Source organism: Ciconia boyciana, chromosome 36 (genome assembly GCF_034638445.1).
Source record: "Ciconia boyciana chromosome 36, ASM3463844v1, whole genome shotgun sequence".
In the NCBI taxonomy this organism is placed as follows: domain Eukaryota; kingdom Metazoa; phylum Chordata; class Aves; order Ciconiiformes; family Ciconiidae; genus Ciconia; species Ciconia boyciana.
In genome coordinates this window covers 669,067-679,244 of record NC_132969.1, presented here as the reverse complement: position 1 = coordinate 679,244, position 10,178 = coordinate 669,067, and the positions used below count along the sequence as shown (strand labels likewise).

At 70.8% G+C, this 10,178-nt stretch overlaps 1 protein-coding gene across 1 annotated transcript; it reads right to left on the bottom strand.

Moving 5' to 3' along the window:
- Positions 1-2,381: 2,381 nt before the first annotated feature.
- Positions 2,382-9,366, bottom strand: HSD3B7 (hydroxy-delta-5-steroid dehydrogenase, 3 beta- and steroid delta-isomerase 7). Its single transcript, XM_072849140.1, is given in 9 exon segments — positions 2,382-2,589; positions 3,753-4,152; positions 5,093-5,255; positions 5,620-5,669; positions 5,672-5,718; positions 6,563-6,671; positions 7,350-7,508; positions 8,173-8,314; positions 9,251-9,366. Coding segments are annotated over 9 exon segments (1,128 nt in total). The 5' UTR covers positions 9,296-9,366; the 3' UTR covers positions 2,382-2,576.
- Positions 9,367-10,178: the final 812 nt, after the last annotated feature.

Sequence of the window (10,178 nt, the reverse complement as noted above, 5' to 3'; positions counted from 1 at the left end):
TCTGGCCAAAACCGCTGCAAGGGACCCAGGCATCCGGGTGTCGCGTGTCCCCCCCCCCCCGTCCTCCACCCCCCCGACTGTCACCCGCGGGTCCCCCCCAGGGTGACTCACGGTGGGGCTGCAGGTTCACCCCCCCTCCCCCCCAGCTAATTAGCCGGGCAGCCTAATGAGGGCCCGCACTGCGGGTTCCCCTCCCCAGCTGGGAAGGGACCCTGCTCCGCGGGCGCCGAGGTCGATGACATCATTTGTCCAGCACCAGTTTATTGGGTGCTCGCGGTGGGTGGGACCTGGCCCCAAAATGGGCTAAAAACCCGGTTCGTCCCCTTCAAAGGGGCCCAGGTGAGCGAATCCAAGATGGCCGCCTTCAGAGCGCTGCCCTTTCCCGGTTGGCTGCCCGGCCCAAGATGCGCCGCTCGATCCAAGATGGTCACCGGCTCACCCGCTCGATGCCACAGCGGTCTTCTGCTGCTGACCAATCCGAGATGGCCGCCCAAGCGCTCCCCGGGGGGGAGGGGGAATCAACCCAACATGGCCGCCAGCCACACAAGATGGCCACCAGTGGTCAACCGGCTCATGGCCACCGCCACCCACCCTGGGCCCAAGCCAAGATGGCTGCCCAGCGTGGGTACCGAGCCAAGATGGCCGCCCAGCATGGGCACGGAGCCAAGATGGCCGCCCAGCTTGGGCACGGAGCCAAGATGGCCGCCCAGCTTGGGCACCAGCTGCCAAGCCAAGATGGCCGCCGGCAAGAAGCTCGTTTGGCAACCACCGGTCTCACTGCCCAGCCCAATTTGGCCACCGACACTCCCCGACAGGACAAGCCAGTATGGCCGCCGGCCCCGCCATTCTCCTCGCCAAGGGGCCTAAGATGGCCTCCGAGGAGCCAAGCTGGCGTGACCGCCCCCGTGAGGCCACCCCAGGGCTCCAGTGACGCGACTGGCACGGGGACCCCACCCAGTATGGCCACTGCTCCTCCCAGAGGCAGCCCAGTATGGCCCTGCCCGCCCCAAGATGGCCGCCCTCGGCCCACCCCACCCTCCTACCGTGGCCAATCCGCTGCCCTCAGCCCTGCCCGCCCCAAGATGGCCGCCCTCGGCCCACCCCACCCTCCTACCGTGGCCAATCCGCTGCCCTCAGCCCTGCCCGCCCCAAGATGGCCGCCCTCGGCCCACCCCACCCTCCTACCGTGGCCAATCCGCTGCCTTCAACCCTGTCCATCCCAAGATGGCCGCCCTCGGCCCACCCCACCCTCCTACCGTGGCCAATCCGCTGCCCTCAGCCCTGCCCGCCCCAAGATGGCCGCCTCGGCCCACCCCACCCCAACAGGAATGCCCCCAGCCACTCCAAGCCAAGATGGCCGCCCTCTCCAAGCCAAGATGGCCGCCCTCGGCCCACCCCACCCTAAGATGGCCCCCGACAGCCGCTCTGATCCAAGATGGCTGACCTTGGTCCTGCCTGTCCCAAGATGGCTGCCCTCGGCTCCGCCCACTCTAAGATGGCCGCCCTAGGCAGGCTCCTCCCCTTCCTGTCCCCGCAGGAAGCACCATCTTGGATCGGGTGGAGCCAGGCGGCCATCTTGGATTCGTGGCTGGGGCGGGGCCGGGCGGCCACACCCCATTCGCCCATCCACAGGAGGGCGTGGCTTTCGTCAGCAGGGTGGGGCCAGGCGGCCATCTTGGTTGTGCCGCTCACTCGGTGCCCGGCAGCCATCTTGTCCTCACCGCCGCTCCCTTCGCCCCTGCCTTCTCCCTTGTGCCCGGCGGCCATGTTGGCACCTCTGGCGGCCATGTTGGTGTGGCTGGTGGCCATCTTGGTATACCTGGTGGCCACACTGGTGTGCCCGGTGGCCATGTTGGTGTGCTTGGCGGCCATCTTGGTATACCTGGTGGCCACGCTGGTGTGCCCGGCGGCCATGTTGGTGTGCCCGGCAGCCATGTTGGTGTGGCTGGTGGCCATCTTGGTATACCTGGTGGCCACGCTGGTGTGCCCGGCGGCCATGTTGGTGTGGCTGGTGGCCACGCTGGTGTGCCTGGCGGCCATGTTGGTGTGGCTGGTGGCCATCTTGCTATACCTGGTGGCCATGCTGGTGTGCCCGGCGGCCATGTTGGTGTGCCCGGCGGCCATGTTGGTGTGCTCGGCAGCCATATTGGATTGCTCAGCGGCCATGTTGGTGTGCCCGGCGGCCATGTTGGTGTGGCCACACCACCAATGGTTGGTGTGTCGCTGTCCCTCCTCCTCCTCCTCGGGCAATGGGCGGGGCCGGACCCCAAACCCAAGGGGGTAGGGCCACCCCAAGCTCCGCCCCCTCAGGGAGGGGCAGAGCCGCCCCCTTGGTCACGCCCCCCCCCCCCTTTGCCACACCCCAAGGGGGGACCCAGGGAGAGGCGTCAGGTGCCTTTAATTGGCCGCGGAGATAATGAGATGCAAATGAGCGCGATAATGAAGGGGCGGGGAGCGAAAGGCAGAGCAGAGGGAAAACCCGGAGGTGGATCCTGGGCGGGGTCCTGGCTGTAGCCAATCGCAGGGCGGAGGCGGGGCCGGAGGCGGGGCCGGCTGGTGGTAGCGCCCGGGCTGGATCAGGGCTGGGAGCTGCGGGGGGGGGGAAGGAAAACCCGGCCCGGATCAGGCTGGGGATCGGGGCCAGAGCCAAGGCCCGGCCTGGATCCCGGCCAGGAGCGGCGCCGGACCCAAAACCCGGCCTGGATCGAACCTGGAGGGGGGTCAGGGCCCAAACCCGGCCTGGACTGCACTTGGGATCGGGGTGGGAGCCAAAACCTGGCCCGGATCACTCTTGGGATTGGGGAGGGAGCCAAAACCTGGCCTGGATCCCATCCTGAACTGAGGTTGGAGCTAAGACCTGGCCTGGATCACACTCGGGATCAAGATCATAGTCAAGACCCGGCCTGGATTCCTCTTGGGATCAGGGTGGGAGCCAGAACCTGGCCCAGATCACATCCCGGACTGGGGTGGGAGCTAAGACCCAGCCTGGATCCCTCTTGGTATCGGGGTGGGAGCTAAAACCTGCCCTGGATTCCTCTTGGGATTGGGGTGGGAGCCAAAACCTGGCCTGGATCCCATCCTGGATTGAGGTTGGAGCTAAGACCTGGCCTGGATTCCTCTTGGGATCAGGGTGGGAGCCAGAACCTGGCCTGGCTCACACTCGGGATCAAGGTGGTAGTCAAGACCCGGCCTGGATCACGCTGGGGATGGGGGTGGGAGCCAAAACCTGGCCCAGATCACATCCCGGATTGAGGTTGGAGCTAAGACCTGGCCTGGATCACACTCGGGATCAAGATCATAGTCAAGACCCGGCCTGGATTCCTCTTGGGATCGGGGTGGGAGCCAGAACCTGGCCCAGATCACATCCTGGACTGGGGTGGGAGCTAAGACCTGGCCTGGATCCCATCCTGGATTGAGGTTGGAGCTAAGACCTGGCCTGGATTCCTCTTGGGATTGGGGTGGGAGCCAAAACCTGGCCTGGATCCCATCCTGGATTGAGGTTGGAGCTAAGACCTGGCCTGGATTCCTCTTGGGATAAGGGTGGGAGCCAAAACCTGGCCCGGATCACATCCCGGATTGAGGTTGGAGCTAAGACCTGGCCTGGCTCACACTTGGGATCAAGGTCATAGTCAAGACCCGGCCTGGATCACGCTGGGGATGGGGGTGGGAGCCCAAACCTGGCCTGGACCACCCGTGGGTCAGGGCGTGGGGACACACACACACACACACACGGACGACGACCACACACTCACGGCGCGTCGAGCTGCCGGATCCAGCTGACGGTGCGCCGGCGCGCCTGTTCCCAGGAGAAGAGGGGCTGGTAGCCGAAGCGGCGCTGAGCCTTGTCGGTGCGGACGCTGAAGGGAGTGGAGCCGACGGCCAGGGTGTAGGGGTTGAGGAGGGGGGCGTAGGGGCAGAGGGGCCGCAGCAGCACCCGCAGCCCCGCGTTGAGGTGGGCCAGGAGGGCCAGGAGGGCGGGGGGCGGCCGGGGCCCCCCCAGGCGCAGCCCCGCCGGCCCCAGCAGCAGCATGTTGAAATCCTCGTAGGCGGCGTAGGGGGAGGCGTCGTAGCAGAAGAAAACTTCCCCGGCCACCGTCCCCGGGCGCTGGCGAGCCGCCCGCGCCGCCAGCACGTGCATCCAGGCCACGTTGCCTGCGGGGAGGGAGGGGTTGTGGGGCAGGGTGTGGGGCGGGGGGGGTGTGCGTGGCCGGTGTGGGGCTGGGGCGGGAGGATATAGGGCTGGGTGTGGGGGAGAGGGTGTGGGGCAGGGGGTGGGGGAGAGGAGGGGTGTGGGGCGTGGGGTGGGGGAGAGGAAGGGGTGTGGGGCTGGGGTAGAGAATATAGGGCTGGGTGTGGGGCTGGGGGTAGAGGAAATAGGACTGGGTGTAGGGGAGAAGATGTGGGGCAGGGAGGCCTGGGGTGTGGGGCGGGGGAGAGGAGGGGCGTGGGGTGGGGGAGAGGAAGGGGTGTGGGGCTGGGGGTAGAGGAAATAGGACTGGGTGTAGGGGAGAAGATGTGGGGCAGGGAGGCCTGGGGTGTGGGGCGGGGGAGAGGAGGGGGCGTGGGGCTGGTGTGGGGCTGGGGTAGGGAATATAGGGCTGGGTGTGGGGTAGAGGGTGTGGGGCTGGGTGTGGTGCTGGGGGGAGGATATAGGGCTGGGTGGGGGGAGAGGGTGTGGGGCAGGGTGTGGGGTGGGGGAGAGGATATAGGGCTGGGTGTGGGGTAGAGGAGAGGGTGTGGGGCAGGGTGTGGGGTGGGGGAGAGGAAAGGGGCTGGGTGTGGGGTGGGGGGCAGAATGTAGGGCTGGGTAAAGGAGAGGGTGTGGGGCAGGGCGGGAGGATATAGGGCTGGGTGTGGGGCAGGGGGCGTAGGGCCCAAATAAGGGGCTGCGTGTGGGGGAGAGTCGAGGATGTGGGGCAGGAGAAGGAGCTGCCTGGGGGGCAGAGAGATGTGGGGCTGGCCCCGGGGGACAGATATGGGGCAGGGGAGAGGATGTGGGGCAGAGCTATAGGAGAGATGGATGTTTATGGGGGTGGAGGGGGCAGGAGGCAGCCGTGGGGCAGCCGTGGGGCAGCCGTGGGGCAGGACTCACCGGCGTAGACGCGGCCGTGCTCGGCGTGGGGCGGGAGGGTTCGGGGCAGCCACCCCCCGGCCGCCCTCCCCCGCCGGTAGAACTGGGCCATCAGGGGGTGCCGCTCCCCATAGATCCCCGTGGGGCGCAGGGCCACTGTCACCAGCCGGCCCCCCCCTGCCACCTGCCGGGACGCCTGGGGTCCCCCGGGTGCCTGGGTCCCCCCGATGCCCCCCAAGCACCTACGGGTCCCCCCCATATCCCCACTTTTGGGGACACCCGGGTCCCCCCCCACCCCCCGCATGCCTCCGGCCCCTTCTGGGGGGGGGGGGGGGGATGTTGGGGGTCCCAGACCCCTGGGACCCCACTTTTGGGGACGGCCGGGTCCCCCCCGCCACCCGCGTCCCCTGGACACTTAAGTCCCCATCACCCCCGCCCCAACCCCTGGGCCCCCCGACCCTGGGTCCCCCCAAACCCCTGGGCCCCCCGACCCCTGGGGTCCCCCGACCCCTGGGTCCCCCCGACCCCTGGGGTCCCCCCCCACTCACGGGGCTGCCGTTGGCCTCCAGGACGAGGCGCTCGGCCTGGGCCTTGCTGAGGGGTGCGGCTCCGTGTGCCGGACGGGGTGCGGGGAGTCCTCGTCCCCCTGGGGTGGGGCGGGGGGAGGGGGGTCAGCGGGGACCCAGACCCCCACCCCCTGTTTGGGGTGGAAAGGGGGGAAGCCTCGGAGTGGGGTGAGGTTGGGGGTCCTGGATGCTGGGATCCCCCTGTGGGGCAGGTTGGGGGTCCCCCCGCGGGGGGATGTTGGGGGTCCCAGATGCTGGGGTCCCCCTGCGGGGTAGGTTGGGGGTCCCGGACGCGGGGTCCCCGTGGGGCAGGCTGGGGTCCCCCGTGGGGCAGGTTGGGGGTCCTGGACAGGGGGGTCCCCGTGGGGCAGGCTGGGATCCCCCGTGGGGCAGGTTGGGGGTCCTGGACAGGGGGTCCCCGTGGGGCAGGCTGGGATCCCCTGTGGGGCAGGTTGGGGGTCCCGGACGCAGGGGTCCCCGTGGGGCAGGCTGGGATCCCCCGTGGGGCAGGTTGGGGGTCCCTGTGGGGCAGGCTGGGGTCCCCTGTGGGGCAGGTTGGGGGTCCGGGACGCGGGGGTCCCCGTGGGGCAGGCTGGGGTCCCCCGTGGGGCAGGTTGGGGGTCCCGGACGCGGGGGTCCCCGTGGGGCAGGTTGGGGGTCCTGGACAGGGGGGTCCCCGTGGGGCAGGCTGGGATCCCCCGTGGGGCAGGTTGGGGGTCCCGGACAGGGGGTCCCCCGTGGGGCAGGTTGGGGGTCCTGGACAGGGGGGTCCCCGTGGGGCAGGCTGGGATCCCCTGTGGGGCAGGTTGGGGGTCCCGGATGCGGGGGTCCCCGTGGGGCAGGCTGGGGTCCCCGTGGGGCAGGCTGGGGTCCCCCATGGGGCAGGCTGGGGTCCCCGTGGGGCAGGCTGGGCCCGGGTCCCTACCGCAGGAAGGGGTCCCCGCGGGTGTTGGGCCCCACCACCTCCATGCTGCTGGTGTAGACGAGGCAGCGCACGCCCTGCGCCCGGCAGCCCGCGATCACGTTCTTCGTCCCTGGGGGGGACGAGGGGGGTCAGCCCCACACCCCGGCCCACAGAGCCCCAGACCCACACCCAGCCCCCTAACCCGCCCCACGCCCCCCCCAGCTGCCCCCCAACCCGCCCCAGAGACCACCCGGTGCCCCACAGACCACCCCAGCCCGCCCCATTTAGCCCCTAAAGCCCCCGTTTGCCCCCCGGACCCCCCCCATAACCCCCAGCCCCCTAGGTGCCCCCAGCCCAGCCCACATACACCCCAGACCCCCAACCCGCCCCATAGACCCCCAGTGCCCTATAGACCCTCCCATAGGCCCCCCAGCCCCCCAGCCTACTCTACCTACCCCTCAGCGGTCCCCTAACCCACCCCACAGACCCCCAGTTGCCCCTAACCCACCCCGAGACCCCCCAGAACCCCATGGTGCCCCATAGCCCCCATAGCCCCCCAGCCCCCTATTTGCCCCATAGCCACCCCCAGCCTATTCTACCTGTCCCCTAACCCACCCCACAGACCCCCTCAGAACCCCATGGTGCCCCATAGCCCCCCCAACCCACCCCATATCCCCCTAGCCCCCTATTTGCCCCATAGCCACCCCCAGCCTACTCTACCTACCCCCAGCTGCCCCGAACCCCCCCATAGACCCCCCAGAACCCCCGGTGCCCCACAGCCCCCCATGCCCCCCGCCCCCAGGCCGACCTTGCACATTGACCCGGGCGATGGCTTCGGGGCTGGCGCGGCCCCAGACGTCGACGAGGGAAGCGGCGTGCAGCACCACGTCGGCCCCCGCCAGCACCCGCCCCACGGCCCCCGCGTCCCCCACGTCCCCCTGCACCAGCCGCACCCGCACCCGGCCCCCTGCGCGGGGACACGGAGCGGGGGTGACCCCGCATGTCTGGGTCCCCCCCCCCAGACACCTGGGGCCCTCTACCCCAGCGTCACCCCACATCAACCCCATGGGACCCCCAAAACCCCGGACACCTGGGTGTCCCCCCCCCCAAAAGCCCGGGTCCCTCCCGGACACCGGGGTCCCCTGGATATGGGGGTGGGGGTCTCCCCGGACACCTGGGTCCCCTCCCAGACCCCTGGGAACCCCCCAGACCCCCCTGTCACCCCACATCAATCCTATGGGTCCCCCAAGCCCCTGGATGCCTGGGTCCCCTGGATATGGGGGTGGGGGGCTCCCCGGATGCTGGGGTCCCCTCCCAGACCCCAGGGTCCCCCCCTGGGTCCCTTGGGTGTCCCCTTCCCGGGCGCCTGGGTCCCCTGGATATGGGGGTGGGGGGCTCCCCGGACCCCTGGGTCCCCTCCCAGACCCCCAGGTCCCCCCCCCGACCCCTGGATCCCCTGGATATGGGGGTGGGGGGCTCCCCGGACCCCTGGGTCCCCTCCCAGACCCCCAGGTCCCCCCCCAGACCCCTGGGTCCCCCAGATACGGGGGTGGGGGGCTCCCCGGACCCCGGGGTCCCCCAGATACGGGGGTGGGGGGCTCCCGGAGGCCGGGGTCCCCGCGCCCCCCTACCGTGGCTCGCGGGGACGACGTCGGGGTCGATGTGGAGGTCGAAGACGCGGAGCTCCCCCAGCTCCGGCTCCTGCTCCAGCAGCAGCTGCACCAGGTGGGAGCCCAGGAACCCGCAGCCGCCCGTCACCACGTACACCAGCCCCTGCGGGCCCACGGCGCCGTCACCCCACGGCGGGGCCGCCCCACGGCGGGGTCGCCCCACGGCGAGGCCACCCCGTGGCAGGGTCACCCCACGGCGGGGTCACCTCACGGCGGGGTCACCCCACGGAGGGGTCGCCCCACGGCGGGGTCGCCCCACGGCGCCGTCACCCCACGGTGAGGTCACCCCACGGCGCTGTCACCCCACGGCGGGGTCGCCCCACGGCGGGGTCAGCCCACGGCGGGGTCACCCCATGGCATGGCATGGTCACCCCATGGCAGAGTCACCCCACGGCCGGGTCACCCCCCGGGCACCTGGGTCCCCTATAAGGTCAAGGGATGTGGGGCCTAGAGCCCTGGGACCCCCAGAAGGACAGGGGATGTGGGGCCCGGACGCCTGGGTCCCCATAGATGTGGGTCTTGGACTCCAGGGTTCCCTATGGATGTGGCTCCCGGATGCCTGGGTCCCCTATACATGTGGGTCCTGGACTCGTGGGTCCCCTATAGATGGGGGTCCCGGACGCCGGGGTCCCCTATACATGTGGGTCCCAAACGCCGGGGTCCCCTATAGATGGGGGTCCCGGACGCCGGGGTCCCCTATACATGTGGGTCCCACACGCCAGGGTCCCCTATAGATGCGAGTCCCAGACACCTGCGTCCCCTATAGGTGTGGGTCCCCTATACATGCGGGTCCCGGACGCCTGGGTCCCCCATAGATGTGGGTCTTGGACTCCAGGGTCCCCCATAGATGTGGGTCCCCTATAGATGTGGGTCCCGGACGCCGGGCTCCCCTCCCCCCCGCCACTTCTCCTTCCCCCCCTCCCCCTCCAGCACTTCCTCCCCCCCGGTACCTGCGGGGGGACCCGGGTGTCCGGGCCTGTCCCCACCCCCCTCCCCCACCCCAGAGGGGTCCGGGGGCTCCCCTCCCCCCCCCCGGTACCTGGGGGGCGGGGCGGGGGTCGCTGTCCCCGGGGGGCGGCTCCATGGTCCCGGCCCCTTCCCCTGCCCGGGGCTCGCCTCGATCGGCACCGGCGGCCTCGCCCCGGGGGAGGGGCCCGGGGGAGGGGCGCGGAGAGGCCGGTTCCCGCCGGGGCCGCGCGGGGTCAAGGCCGCTGGGGAGGGGGGCGACCCGGGCGTCCGGGAAGGGGAGGGGGGGAAACAGTGACGTAACGGGAAGGAGGGGCCCGGGTGGCCGGGTCCAAGCGGCGGGAAGGAGACGGGTGGGGCGGGGGAGGAGCCGGGGCGGACGCCCGGGTCCCCCGGGGTGGGGATGGGGCCGCCCCCCCCCCCGGTGTGGAAGCGGCCGTTGCTGTGGCAACGCGCGACGCCGCCACGCCCCCTCCCCGCGCGGGGCGGGGTCTGCGGACGCCGCGCCCCACCCTCCGCGACCACTCCCCCGGCAGGCGGGCCCCGCCCTTCCGTGCGCCCCGACCACGCCCCCCCCGGAGGGCGGTGCCTGCAGAGGCCCCGCCCCCTCGGCGGACCCTTCCCTCTCCCTCCAATTCTCGCCCCTCATTGGCTCGCCCACAAGCCCCGCCTCCGCGTAGCCCCGCCCTCCCCAAGAGCCCCCGCGGAGCTGCCCCCCCCGCCCTTCCCGCACCCCCAAACACCGGGGACCCCCAGGATTCTGGGGTTTCCCCCCCAGAGACGGGACCCCCCAGGATTCTGGGGACCCCCAACACGATATTGGGGCCCATCCCAGACCCCTGGTGTGTGGCCCCTCCCCCGATGCTGGGGTCCCCCCCCCAATTCCATCGGACGCCGTCTCAAAGCTCGGTGGCCACTTTATAAAAAGGGGGGGCCCGGGGGCGCCCCCGTATCAACATATGTACAGGGGATGTACAGGGGATTTACACCCCCGGGTATTT